At 41.2% G+C, this 15,322-nt stretch overlaps 1 protein-coding gene across 1 annotated transcript in view; it reads right to left on the bottom strand.

Moving 5' to 3' along the window:
* Nucleotides 1-1,749: 1,749 nt before the first annotated feature.
* OCA2 (OCA2 melanosomal transmembrane protein) overlaps nucleotides 1,750-15,322 on the bottom strand; it is a 181,797-nt gene continuing 168,224 nt past the window's right edge. The window contains exon 23 of the mRNA XM_044449808.1: nucleotides 1,750-1,972. Within this exon, the coding sequence (XP_044305743.1) occupies nucleotides 1,888-1,972 (85 nt within the window). The 3' untranslated portion in view covers nucleotides 1,750-1,887. The remainder of the gene's footprint in view (nucleotides 1,973-15,322) is intronic.

Here is a 15,322-nt window from a genome sequence, read left to right as displayed (position 1 = left end):
GCCCTGCAGACAACTTGTTGTGATATGTGTTAAAGCCAGCTCACAGACCTTTAGCACAGGCCACAATTTGTGCATTTTTAAAAAATTGCTAAGGAGATTTGCACAAATTGCACTAGTCCAATATGTCTAAATCACAGAAACTTCCATAGCAATGTTTTATAAAATGCACAAATCAAACCCTATGTTAGAGATAGAAGTCTGTGAAAACCCATGACTTGGCCCACTTCCAATTATGAGATCAGAAATGAGCAGGAAATCAATCAAGTGCAACTAAGTTGGATATTCTAGCATTGGCACATCCCTACAGTATACTTCCACATATGCTTGTAGAAATAACTCTAATATTTATCCAAGAGTCTAATTAGCTGTTATATTCCCCTATTTATTTATACAAACCTCTGTAGAATAAACTTTCATATTTCTATAGAATATACTTATTTGTAGGAAATAATGAGCCCAATTAAAAGAGATCATTGCATCCATTTAAAATCCTTCTTTGACCAAGTTTATTTTAAAGTAGATATGACAATGTATCTTTCATTATGTATAGCATGGCTATTTACTGATCTATCACAAAATGGCACAGGTTGAATATAGAAGCCTTCATACAAGTAGCTAAATATATTGACAAAGGTAAAGGAAGCTCTAATGAGAAACTACTGAATATTTGCTGCGGAAAGTAGGTTTTTCATCTGTGAGTACATGTGGACTATATCAATACATGATTTCAGGAAAATTATGGTCCCTTGTGATGTTAATGTTTAAATTCATATTTATCTGAACATTAATGAAGTTGAGCCAGAAATAGGCAGCTTTTTCACAAAAATCTTCATCAGAACTGAAAGAAGCTTCTGTCTTTGGCAATTTTTGGGAGATCATTACAAAATTGCTGTAAAGCATTCATTCTACTAGAGTGATTTTGGATTGCCTATGTGACTGTTATTTATGCTTCCCCTTCCAAAAAAGAAGCCAAGTCTGATTGACTATCTAGTACTGTGATAGTAGATCATGTGCAGTGTGTGTGATCCCTGATTGACTGGGATCACAAGGAATCAGGGAGCAGAGTTTAAAGTGTCCAGCAGCAAGGAAGACTGTGAAGGTATTTGCTTGTTTGTCTGTTGCTGTTTTAAGATGATTAAATTGAAGACTCAGCAAAATCACCACTTTTAAGCTGAAAACTGAACCTGAGAACATCTCCAACTAGTATACCAGTAAGACCAGCTGAAAACTGTAAAACACAATAGTCATGACCACAATATTCTCTGAGATGGTCAAATACCATAAGGACATTGGCTGAGGGATGAAACATTATCCAGCAACTCACATGGTGCAACTTTTGCTCAGCTATACAATTTTAAAGCACAAACAAAAAACCAACGTCAGAGGGAAGGACTCCAACCTAAAAAAAATGTAAGTACTAGCTTTTTATACTGTAAAGTTCTCAAGACAATCTCTCATCTGAAGATTGAAATGGTATAATCCAACAAAATGGGTACTCTGTCATTCTTTGGTCTATGTGTTCCAGCTGTTCAGCTGCCCATTACGGTCACCTGAATTTACAGTGAGCTTTGTTTATTTCAGGAGGGATAGGCAATCCACATACACAAAGTAATGGGAGCAGACATTGGCTTTCTTCACTGATATCAATGGAAATATCATGCCCATGCAGACAAATAGTACATGGGACTTCCACTATTTGTAACAGAAAGCTGTAACAGAGTGGTGTGTGTGTGTGTGTGTGTGTGTGTGTGTGTGTGTGTGTGTGTGGAGAGAGAGAGAGAGAAAGCACACTTTGCATTTCATATTGTATTTTAAAAATACAAGAGAGGCTGCCAAGGATGCAAAGTGTCTTTTGGTTTTCAGTATTTATCATTAATATTTACATTCTTAGGTCCAACCCAATACAACATGTGTAATGAGGAGATAGCACATTCCAATGATACAGGTCATTATCATCATGGGGAAACCCAACCTGAAATGACAAAAAAGAAGGGATAAGTGAGGACATGTCCTTTCTGCAGCTTTCATTAAAATGTAAAAACACAATCTTATTCTAACTAAAAAAAATGTGAAGAGGCTGGAAAGTGATTAAAATATTGAATTTAATGGCAGGGAAATATCACATTTGTGGACATATTTGCTGTCCCCAAATATAGCCATAAGGAAATGTCCTTTGCTGATACATTTTTCACAGTTTAGAATATAGGACCATGTGTATTTCATGCATCCATGAACTGATGTGCCTCTTATGACTTCACTTAATACTTACCTATATTGTCTACAGCCCTGCACTCAGCTAAGATATGAATGAAAGCACAAGAGACACTTGCAAAGAATAGCACAGAGCAGTCACGCAACGTGGACAGATATTCACTTTGGCACAGTCATGTAGCCAATCCAGGTCTGCAGATTTTTATAGCACTTCAACCCATGTACTTGAAGTGCCATTATTAGACCCCTAAAGATATAGCACTCCTGCGAGTCCCTTGGACTGCAAGGAGATCAAACCAGTCAGAGATCAACCCTGACTGCTCTTTAGAAGGCCAGATACTGAATATGCAACCCAAATACTTTGACCACCTAATGGGAAGGAAGGACTCCCTGGAGAAGACCCAAATGCTGGGAACAATAGATGGCAAAAGAAGAAGGGGATGGCAGAGAATGAGGTGGCTGGATGAAGTCACTGAAGCAGTTGGTGTGAGCTTAAGTGGCCTCCGGAGGATGGTGGAGGACAGGAAGGCCTGGAGGAAGGTTGTCCATGGGGTCACAGTGGGTTGGATGCCATTTTACAACTAGCAACAAAAGATATAGCACCTCATGCAGACGTTTAAACACAACTTTAAACTATATCAAACACAGAGCAGGCCTTTAAAAGTATGTTGAATAAGGGATACGCCATGGGCTTATATAAGAGTCGAAATAAGAATTATGTGCATCAGTGCATAGCAAGTTTAGGAAAGAATTTTAATGTGTACTAATGTATAGCAATAAGCCTCAAAAAGAACACTTTAATTCCCCAATTGTTTTAAAAATACATTTTACAGTATTCTATGCTTCCCATCTGCTAGAGGTCTCATTGCTAGCACAATGGGAAATTATAGGTTCCTCAAGTATCCGGAAAGGGGGAAAACACTTGTTTCCAGAATAGGGAAGATCAATGAAAGTCACAGTTTGCTATCCAGGCAGGAGTATTTTGTTGACTTCCAGGCTTGCCTAAAAAAAGTATGTGTCATTGTTCTAAGAGGGGGAAAATTCACAAAGACGTAGTTTATTTATTTATTTGGAACACTTATATGCTGCCCCATTCGCAAAAGCCTCGGGGCAGCTTCCAATACAAATAAATAACTATACAAATACATAAAAATCTGGAGACATCCCGGCATAAATATAAAATCAATAAATAAATTCAACAATTAAAATAACATTTAAATAAAAAGGTCTTGGCCTGGCGCTGAAAAACAAATAACAACGGCACCAGGCGGACCTCTCTGGGGAGCACATTCCATAGGTGGGGCCCCACCACAGACAAAGCCCTCCTCCGGGTACTCACCCTCCTAATATCTTTCACAAAGGGTTCCTGGAGAAGGGCCTCTGCCACCAATCTCAAGGGGCGGGAGGGCATATATGGACGCAAGCGCTCCTTTAGATAACCAGGTCCCAAGCCGTTCAAGGCTTTATAGGTGATAATCAGCACCTTGAATTGGGCCCGGACTTCAATGAGGAGCCAGTGAAGCTGATGGAGGACTGGGGTTATATGAGAATACCCAGTCCCCATCGGCAACCTGGCAGCTCTATTTTGCACCAATTGAAGTATCCGGACCGTCTTCAAGGGCAGCCCCACATAGAGCTCATTACAGAGGTCTAATTGGGAAGTTACCAATGCATGTGTCACTGTCGCCAGACAGTCGTTCTCCAGGTAGGGACACAGCTGATGGATCAGCCAAAGCTGAAGGAAAGCGCTCCTTGCACCGCTGTCACCTGAGCTTCTAATGACAGCTCTGGGTCGAGGAGCACTCCCAAGCTGCGGACCCTGTGCCTAAGAGGGAGTGCAACCCCATTCAAGACAAGGTCCAGGTTCCCTACCCCGAAGCCCGAACCGCCTACCAACAGTACATCCGTCTTGTCTGGATTGAGCTTCAGTTTATCGGCCCTTAGCCAGCCCATTACCTCAGCCAGGCACCGGTTCAGCACAGCCACTGCCTCACCTGGATTGGTGGAAAATGAGAGGTAGAGCTGGGTATCATCAGCATACTGATGATTCCGCAGCCCACACCTCCTGATGACCTCTCCCAGCGGTTTCATGTAGATGTTGAACAGCAAAGGGGACAAAATGGACCCCTGCGGCACTCCATGGCATAGCTGCCATGGTGCAGAGCCATAGTCCCCCAGCACCACCTTCTGAAATTGACCGTTGAGATAGGACGGAACCATCGCAAAGCAGTGCCTCCAACTCCCAATCCCTATCCCTATATAGCCTATCCAGAAAGATACCATGGTCGATGGTATCGAAAGCCACTGAGAGGTCCAGGAGGACCAACAGGGACGCACTCCCCCTGTCTCTCTCCTTGCACAGGTCATCATACAGGGCGACCAAGGCAGATTCAGTACCATATCCGGGCCTGAAGCCAGACTGAAATGGGTCCAGATAATCAGTTTCATCCATGAGTGCTTGGAATTGTCCCGCCACCACCCGCTCTAGCACCTTGCCCAGGAACGGGATGTTGGCCACCAGTCCATAATTGGCAGCCACCTCTGGATCCAGGGATGCCTTCTTTAGGACTGGCCGGACTACTGCCTCCTTTAAAGGGGCACGTACCTGGCTGTCCCTCAGAGAGGTATTGACAACCTCCAGGATCCAGGCCCCTATCCCGTGCTTGGCTTTGTTAAGTAGCCAAGATGGGCAAGGGTCCAATAAGCAGGTGGTGGGACGTACTTGTCCAAGCACCTTGTCCACATCAGTTTAGGAACAGCATATTGCTCATGCAAACAGTTGTGCAAATTAGGAAGTTGTTGTGAAGGTGAGCAATCAGGAATGACTATACTAAGTGAAATAGCTTTGGAAGGATGATCATCTTGAATATTGATTCTTCATCAGGTCAATATGGATGAGGAATCCCATGTGTGTGCGGGGTGAAAATCCAATGGATTTTCAGAGTTCAGTCTTCCCTTGGAGTCTGGTTCATCAAAGCCACCCTGGAGCCAACTCGCTGTAGTGTGAGTGTGGTCAGCTTGTGGACCTCCATCTATAAGACAGGCTGCAATTCGCACATTATTTAAAAAACACTAAAGTGTGGACAAATCCAAAATTGAAACTTCTCATTTCTAACATTCTTTGTGCAAATCGGAAACTGAAAACTGCACAGTTCTAGGCAATTTGTGCAAATGGTTTCCAATTTGTGCAAACCACACTATTTATTTTTAACACAGAAATCATGCTCTGTCTCAGAGATGGGAGTCTATACCCCCCCCCGCCATATGATCAGAAGCAGGAATGTGATTTGCCAAGTTCAAATTAGCCATATTTCCCAGCTTCAGCACAACTCTGCCATCTGGGGTCTCTGATGCATGAATCTATTCCACTCTATGAGATCTTTACACATTTTAGACCATAAAAATGATTCTAGGATTTTTTCCGAGATGACGTCACAGGAGGAGTGAGCTTCATGCAGCCCTCCAGGCATTCTGTATCATTGATTATGCCGACCTGGTTCATGGGACTTGTAGTCCAAGAAACAGTGGAAGGGCACAAGTTTTCCAAGCACTACTTTTTAAGAACCTTCACAGTTCATGAAATTAAGTAATTTGAGAAGAGCTACATAAATCCTGCACAGTTCATTTTATCTCTGAGAAAGTTTAAATGGAATTGAAAAGCCTTTCATAGTTAGAATTAATCACAGAAATTTTAACTAAATTTGAATGTCACTTTCTTAAGCATTAAGTACCTTTATCTTTTATGACAAAACCATGTACCTTTTTTTTAAGACAAAATGTTCCACAGTCCCCAGGCTCTCCTGGCCAGCCATGGTAGCTGTAGGAGTTTTCTGTCCAAACATGCATTGGATTATGCCCTTATACCCTTTTTCATTCCCAAATACATCATTTTCACTCTTTCTAATCTAGTTAAAATACGTATTGCTTTTTAAGTAGAAAGACATTACATATATCTCTATCTCATAGGTCACTTCCTGGCTTCTGAAAGATAATCTGCTCTAGAAGTTCATGAAATTATAACTAAAATAATGAATTTACTAATCACCATTCTATTGTCTTAATGTAGAACTAGATTTCCCAGGGCAGTAATAATGCATCTGTGGGTTCTCAGCTGCTTCTGCTCAACCTCATCATCCATACATCTAACCCATTCTTGCACCCTGAGATGTTTCACCTAGCAATACCACAGGGATGGAATCTGGACACTTATGTTGAGCTATGCCCACCCCCACCCAACATACAAGAGGGGCACACAGACGAATACCAGGAAGACATTTGGGAATGTGACTCCACGTCATGCCTAGCATTAAGTTTCTGCCCTCCACAGCATTACTCAGCCCCCTTGTTGGCGTTTCTCCCACTTTCCTATCCCTTCTGCTGGATCCTCCCAGATCCCTTGCTGGCGTTCTGCTCCTCAGCTCATCCACAGTCACCCAAACTTGCCAGCAGCATCTCCTCCGTGCCCCCCCCCCACAACCCCGACCACACCCCATCCCAAACAGTTTATTTTCTTCTTTAACTAGGTGGTTGGCAGAGGCATTCTGAGCAAAGCAATGAGTTTCATTTCCCTAACGCCCTTCATTTCCTCTCTCTCACTTCTGGTTTATACTTTTTTACTTAGCTATGACACAAACCAAATAGCAGTACAAAATATAAACAGCCATCAACATGTATACCTAAAACATTTCTCCCGCCCACTACCACCCTCAAACCAGTTTATTCCTAATTTTTAATTGTGCCCATGGCACCCTCTAACTTTGGGCACATCTTGTGCCAGATTCTGCAGGCGGTTAAAGATTCATTTGATACAACATCAGAATTGCTATGGATTCCAAATAGCCTTAATTTACATAAGAAGGTATCTGTGCTTGCCTACTAGTTACCATACATGTAGTTACCAAGGAAATCAATTCACTGGAGGAAACCTCTAATCCCATTTTGTTCTGATGCTAAAATTACAAGAATTTCTTCTGCTGTTCTGTCTCTTGAGCTAGTGCCAGCACTGTCAGCAGATATCAAGGGATAGGAAGTGGGGGAATATATCTCAAGAGAGAGAAATTAAAAGGCAAGGTTTTGTTCTTCACTTTTCAAAAATCCCACTGGATTTACTTTGTTGGAATCTGCACTCTTTCTCAAATATTTGTACTAAATATTTGTATGTACTAAATATTTTACTGACCTTCTAGAGAAATCACAAGTGTCAGAGACCTCCCATGAGAACCAGTGTACTGAAGTGACCTCAGAAGCTCAAAAGTGCGTGCTCTCCCTGGGAAATGGCTCTACCTATCCATGCCATTTGCTCCAGATACCTTGGTGTTTTCACATGGCAGTGTTTCCGATGACACAATATAGAACAGAGATAGTAAGAAATTTGTTCATAGAGGTTTTCATTTATTTTTACGCATCTTCTCAAGTCATGCTTCCTTTTCTGAGTCTTTCAGCAAATCAACACACAGTCAAGTTACGAAATCCATGTTTTTTCAGCTTTCCAATGCAGCCCATTTCAGAGAAAACGCAGACCCAAAAACAGTAGTGCATCCTGATATGCAGATTGCTTCAATTGTGAAGCACACAAGCAACATTTGTCCTTCCCCCACCCCTCCTAATGCCATTCTGTGGATTAACACCATTTCTACATTTCAGGGATGTTAGATCTACTACCACAAAACTGTTCACCACCATTCATTCATTCATTGCATTTTAAAAAACCTGCCTAAACATGTGCAGTTTTGCTTTCAAAACAAATAATATCAGGTTAATTACAGGGATAGCATGGGGCTTGTTTCTGCATTCACCACTTTCTGGATGGTCATTTGGGCTTTAGGGCCCCAAGATCCCACTCTGGCAGCTCTACAGGAAAACATGCATATCAAGAAAACCTAAATATAAAATGCATAGATATAAGAAATTTTTGTGCAAAGTAGCATTTTGGTGACTTAAAATATTTGGACCAAAATGCATACGTTTAAAAAGAAACACAAAAATGTATACATTAAGACATATATTAGGAAAAATGTGCACAAAAATATACCAATTTCCATGAGGACTTATTCATTTTATAAGGAAATCACACATAGAAGTGGAAAATAATGAGCTTGACCTGAACAAATTGACAATCTCAGCAAGACTGAGCTTGATAAGACCTCCAACCCTACAGTAGAATTGCTACCAGCTTCCTGCTTCTTCTGCCAACAGTTCAGCAGATGGAGAAGGATGGGTTTTACCATCTAATTTGTAAACAATGACTTTTCCTAGATTTGGTTGTGGCTATTGAATAGAATTGTATCAAATATAATGAACTGCTGCACTACACTTTACATGAGGCTGTATTTGAAGATGGGCAGCTACAACGGCACACAGCACATCGCAACATGCCCTTAAGATGTGAGTTGCTTTAAAGGAGCTTTTAATTTTACTGAAATCAGCTGAGGCATGAGGCCCTAATCTGAGACCCCAGAATAATTTACTTTTAGGAAGCACAGTAAGGACTAAACTATATGTGACCTGAGTGTATTATTACTTTTTGTATGCACATTCTTTAAAAAAAATGGAAATAGCTACTAGAGGAAAGAAGTAGGCAGTTAGTCAGAGTTCAACCTTGTTCCTTTTGCCATAATCAAACTGTTATAACTGTACTCCCATTACCACTTTTCTCACCGGGAGAAAGCAAATAGATGCAAAACCTATCTATGTTGGAGAGAGCCAACTCACATCCATCCTTTAAGTGATCTTATTTCATGACCCAGCCCACCCTGGGGAAGACATACCCAAGTTGCAGGAAAGGTTCAGTATTAATTCACAGTTTAGGTGGGTCCTGGATTCTTGCTGTACTCAACAATCCCTCCTGCATGTAGGTTGAATGGTGCGATTGTCTGAATCCTTGCCCAGAAACCAAGTTATGGCCAGATGAACCCTACTTCAGTCTCCATGTATTGTGCAGTTTTGTACCCCCATCCAAATTCACACTACAAGTACAATGGGAACTAACTTTTCATTGGAAGTAACACTCAGGAATGGCAATTTTTACCAAAAGCATTATAGTGGAGTAAAGGTAATGCTACTCTTCTCTGCCTATGCCCCATTCATATCTGGGGTCCTAAAGAAGCTATTTCTATTTTTAAAATCATTTTAAATCAAGTAATGCATTTAACATGGTGTGTAGCCCTGAAAGAGGTCTTCATACTTTCATACAGTCTTTGAGACATTTATTAAAATAAGAAATGCAAAATGCATTATTGTGTTAGGATATCGTTTGCTAAATATTTAGTAATATTGTTAAAGCTGTAGTTACTTTGTTTGATTTTAGATACAGTTCAAAATATTCATTCTCCAGGTCTTTGTATCCTTGTTTAGCGGTACAAAAGAAATTAGAACAAGGATGACAATAATTCATTCAAAGTTATTCAAAACTTGGGCAGAAGATAAAGGTGAAGTTCCCTATGACATATGTAATAGCAGACTGGAAGAAAAAGGAGGAGGAGGAGGAGGAAAAAAATGGATGATGAAATGGCAACTGCAGCTGGTGAAACCAATGACCTTGCCGTGAAATTAAAATCTGCCATCTTCATACAAAATGAATAAATCCAGCTGATAAACTGAATAAAAACAGCTGATATCTATAAAGTTAAAAATGAAGGAACAGAAAACAATGATTCAGACATGTGCACAAAGCAGGGATTTGATAGCACAGCATGTGATCTGACTGAATGATATATTCGGTTATCCAAATTAATTTTCTCATACAGTTGAATGGATGTTGCTGAATCTCATTTCAAATAGGGAAGATCTCTAAAATTCTCTGAATTTTACTTCAAAGATCTGTTTAGCACTCATCTGTTCTCGTTTGCAACCTATTTTCAAATAGGAAAACTACATATTTCAGATCCATCCATTGACAAAAGCATGCAAATTTGTGGACATTTTCAGATTTTAATGTACTCTTGTTCACCTTGAGGGTTGAGAATGGGGCATTTCTGAGTAATTTGCAAACTAAAATGAAATTATCCTATAAGCCTAATTTCAACACAGATAATAGTTTATACCTCAGGCAGTAGGTATTTAGGTGATACCAGTCAGGTTGTCTTCTAAGAGAAGGAAATAAGAACCGTAAGAGCAAGAGCTTCTATTTCTTCACTCCAGCGTCTGCCATTTTAGCTGGTTGCCTCACTCTGTAATGGTAAGGTCCACCCTGTCCAACAACTCTCTGTATATTGATTTAACTAAAGCACAGTTGAGAATGACACCATAAACGTTACCATACTCTTTCCTCCAAAGAAAACTAAACCTAGTAGCACCACCCCTAGATTACTTAATCATTATCAGTGGTAGCAGCAGCTGTATTGTTTTAAAACCCTACTATGTATGTGTAATGTTTTAAACACGTTGCAATGGAGAAAGAACTGACAACAACAACGCAATACAGCACTTAGTTGTTTTATGCAAAGGAACTCATTCTACGAAATGCTTTCAACATAAGTGAAAGAAGGGGTTTTATAATTCTCATTCTAGTCATGATAATTTTGAACCACGATAATTCAAGGAAAAAATAATCTGAATGCACAGTTTCACTTTTGTATCTCGCATATCCTTTAAGAAACTTCAAATGGCATCAGTGGTCCTTCTCCATCCTGTGTTACCCTCTCAACGACACTGTGAGATTGGTAGATCAGAAGCCAGGGTCACCCCTGTACTTCATGGCCAAGTCATTCACTCTCAATATTTTTGTTTGCTTTATCTGAAGGAAATGCCAACCCACTCCAGTATCTTTGCCATGAAAACCCCATGGACAGTACCAAAAGGCAAAAAGATATTTCGCCGGAAGATAAGCCCCTCAGGTTGGAAGGTGTCCAATATGCTACTGGGGAAGAGCAGAGGGCTAGTACTAGAAGCACCAGAAAGAATGAAGCAACTGGGTCAAAGCCGAAAGGACACTCAGCTGCAGATGTATCTGGTGGTGAAAGGAGAGTCCGATGCTGTAAAGATCTATACTCCATAGTAACCTGGAATGTAAGATCCATGAATCAAGGCAAGCTGGATGTGGTCAAACAAGAGATGACAAGACTGAACATCGACATCTTAGGAATCAGTGAACTAAAATGGACGGGAATGGGTGAATTTAACTCAGATGAGCATCAGGTATACTACTGCAGGCAAGAATCCCTCAGAAGAAATGGAGTGGCCTTCATAGTCAAAAAAAGAGTAGGAAAAGCAGTACTGGGATACAATCTCCAAAATGACAGAATGATCTCAGTTCGAATCCAAGGCAAACCATTCAACTTCACAATAGTCCAAGTCTATGCCCCAACCACTGGTGCTGAAGAGGCTGAAGTTGACCAGTTCTATGAAGGCCTACAACACCTTCTAGAATTAACTCCAAAAAATGATGTCCTTATCATCATGGGGGATTGGAATGCTAAAGTAGAAAGCCAAAAGATAACTGGAATAACAGGCAAGTTTGGCCTTGGAGTACAAAATGAAGCAGGGCACAGGTTGGTAGAACTTTGTCAAGAGAATACGATGCTCATAGCAAACACTCGTTTCCAACAACCCAAGAGACGACTCTACACATGGACATCACCAGACGGTCAACACAGAAATCAGATTGACTATGTGCTCTGCAGCCAAAGATGGAAAAGCTCTATAGAAACTAGACCAAGAGCTGACTGTGCCTCCGATCATGAGCTTCTGGTTGCAAAAGTTAGGCTTAAGTTGAAGAAAGTAGGGAAAAGCACTAGGCCACTCAGGCATGACCTAAATCATATCCCTGATGAATATACAGTGGAGGTGACAAATAGATTTAAGGAATTAGATCTGATAGACAGAGTCCCTGAAGAACTATGGACGGAGGTTCACAACATTGTACAAGAGGCAGCAACTAAAACCATCCCAAAGAAAAAGATATGCAAGAAAGCAAAATGGCTGAGGAAGCTTTACAGATAGCTGAGGAAAGAAGGGAAGCAAAAGGCAAGGGAGAAAGAGAAAGATACACCCAACTGAATGCAGAATTCCAAAGAATAGCTAGAAAAGAATGCTTTCTTAAATGAACAGTGCAAAGAAATAGAAGAAAACAATAGAATAGGGAGAACCAGAAATCTCTTCAAGAAAATTGGAGATATGAAGGGAATGTTTCATGCAAAGATGGGCATGATAAAGGACCAAAATGGCAGGGACCTAACAGAGGCAGAAGAGATTAAGAAGAGGTGGCAAGATTACACAGAAGAACTATACAAGAAAGAGCTTAACGTCCCTGATAACCACGATGGGGTCGTCACTGACCTCGAGCCGGACATCCTGGAGTGTGAAGTCAAATGGGCCTTACGAAGTCTAAGCAACAACAAAGCTAGTGGAGGTGACATTATTCCAGCTGAGCTATTCAAAATCTTAACAGATGATGCAGTAAAAGTGCTACACTCAATATGCCAGCAAATTTGGAGAACTCAACGGTGGCCACAGGATTGGAAAAGGTCAGTTTACATTCCCATCCCAAAGAAGGGCAATGCCAAAGAATGTTCAGATTACCACACCATTGCACTCATTTCACATGCTAGCAAAGTTATACTCAAAATCCTACAAGCCAGGCTCCAGCAGTATGTGGACCAAGAACTACCAGACGTACAGGCAGGATTTCGAAGAGGGAGAGGAACTAGAGATCAAATTGTCAACATACGCTGCATCATGGAGAAAGCTAGGGAGTTCCAGAAAAACATCTACTTCTGTTTCATTGACTATGCTAAAGCCTTTGATTGTGTGGATCACAACCAATTGTTCTTAAAGAGGTGGGAGTACCAGACCATCTTCTTTGTCTCTTGAGAAACCTATATGCGGGTCAAGAAGCAACAGTGAGAACAGGACATGGAGTCACTGATTGGTTCAAAATTGAGAAAGGAGTTCGGCAAGGCTGTATACTGTCGCCCTGCCTATTTAATTTATATGCAGAGCACATCATGAGAAAGGCGGGGCTAGATGAATCACCAGTTGAAATTAAGATTGCTGGGAGAAATATCAACAACTTCAGATATGCAGATGATACCACTCTCATGGCAGAAAGTGAAGAGGAACTAAAGAGCCTCTTGATGCGGGTGAAGGAGGAGAGTGCAAAAGTCGGCCTGAAACTCAACATTAAGAAAACTAAGATCATGGCATCTGGTCCTCTCACTTCCTGGCAAATAGATGGGGAAGAAATGGAGGTAGTGACAAATTTTATTTTCCTGGGCTCCAAGATCACCGCAGGTGGGGACTGCAGCCAAGAAATTAAAAGACGCTTGCTCCTGGGGAGGAGAGCTATGGCAAATCTATACAGCATACTAAAAAGCAGAGACATCACCCTACCAACAAAAGTGTGTATAGTCAAGGCTATGGTTTTCCCAGTTGCAGTGTATGGCTGTGAAAGGTGGACCATAAGGAAGGCTGAGTGCAAAAGGATTGAGGTGTTTGAATTGTGGTGCTGGAGGAGACTCCCTTGGACCGCAAGACGATCAAACCGGTCAGTCCTAGAGGAGATCAACCCTGACTGCTTTTTAGAAGGCCAGATCCTGAAGATGAAACTCAAATACTTTGGCCACCTAATGAGAAGGAAAGACTCCCTGGAGAAGAGCCTAATGCTGGGAACAATAGATGGCAAAAGAAGAAGGGGACGGCAGAGAATGAGGTGACTAGATGGAGTCACTGAAGCAGTTGGTGTGAGCTTGAGTGGACTCCGGGGGATGGTGGAGGACAGGAAGGCCTGGAGGAATGTTGTCCTTGGGGTCGCGATGGGTCGGACACGACTTCGCGACTAACAACAACATGAAAGAAGAAAGCATGTTGAGGAAGGCATATTGTATCCATCACTACTTAATGTCCAATCAATCTCCTGGAGACAGAAAAGCAGCACAGGATTCTTCCAATTACTTTTTATGTATTTCATCACTCACTTAAAAGCTGTGTATTGTTGGGGAAACAACTGCTTCATCCACAGAATACCATTTTGGCATTCATTGTTTATATTTTCCATCACACAGAAAGACTTATTCCCTGGCTTTATGGATTCTTCAAGCAATTTTACTAGGAGGCAACAGTTATCTGCCACAAGAGCTTTTCCTGAGTTTCAGTACTGCTAAAATCTACCGAGTCCTCTAAAACTTAAATTGCTTTATATTCTACTTGTCTTGAACATTTCATTCAGCTGAGTACACTTAATGGGCTATGTTTTCCCTCTTCCGGAAAAAAAATAAAAGAATCAAACAAGAGGACAATGCTGCCAGACTGAGTTATACCTCAAAAATGAACTGCCAGAAGCCTGCAAATTTATTGTCAAGACAAATACTCAATACTTAAGCAGTCAGCTCAACGACTGGTACCCAGGGGAAATTTTATATGCCATATGTTGGCATATCAGAACAGGTCAAGGACTGTTTTAGTTAGGTCTGGATTTCCCAGCTGCTGTTCTTGATAAACCATACATTATTCAATAAGTTTACAACAATGCTGTGTGTGTGCAGATTCAAAAACAAAGATTCATTAACATAGTGAATTGACCAACTGACACAATGCTAGAGCTCTATGAGTATGCCTCTTGCTCTCGTTCCCCACTTTGGGAATAAAAATCAGGTAATTTTGGGCCAGTGGCAGACTTTCAGCCTAACCTACCTCACAGGGTTGTGATGTGAGGATAAAATCAGGAAGAGGAGAACCTTGTAAGTCACCTTGAGTTTCTTCGAAGAGGAAGAAAGGCTGGGTATAAATGATAGTGATGATGGTGATGGTGAAAATAAGGATCGCAAGCCTTGCTCCCTCCTTGTGATTTCCATTGTCTGCACAATGGTGAATGCTGGCTACATTTAAATAACTATAGATGATAAAGGCCCAATGATGCATTGGGTCCCTGGCTAGCAAGATTTACACTGTGCTAGCAGCAAGACCCCACTGGATTCCTCCTTTTGGATGTGCTGTATGAAGGCTGCACTTCGGGAAGTATGTGGAAAAAACAAAGCACGCAATTTTGGGTAGAGAACTGTTGTTGCTGTCAAGAATAACAACCCGACTGACACAGGGCTTTTAGGCAGTGCTCTAACTGAAAGCAGTTGCCCACAGCAACAGCAGGTTACATACATGAAAGGACTCACACACCAGG

The sequence above is a fragment of the Varanus komodoensis genome, unplaced genomic scaffold (assembly GCF_004798865.1).
Source record: "Varanus komodoensis strain SLA01 unplaced genomic scaffold, ASM479886v1 scaffold1, whole genome shotgun sequence".
NCBI classification, from domain to species: Eukaryota; Metazoa; Chordata; class Lepidosauria; order Squamata; family Varanidae; genus Varanus; species Varanus komodoensis.
The sequence above is the reverse complement of the archived record's forward strand: the minus strand, read 5'-3'. Positions and strand labels throughout refer to the sequence as shown.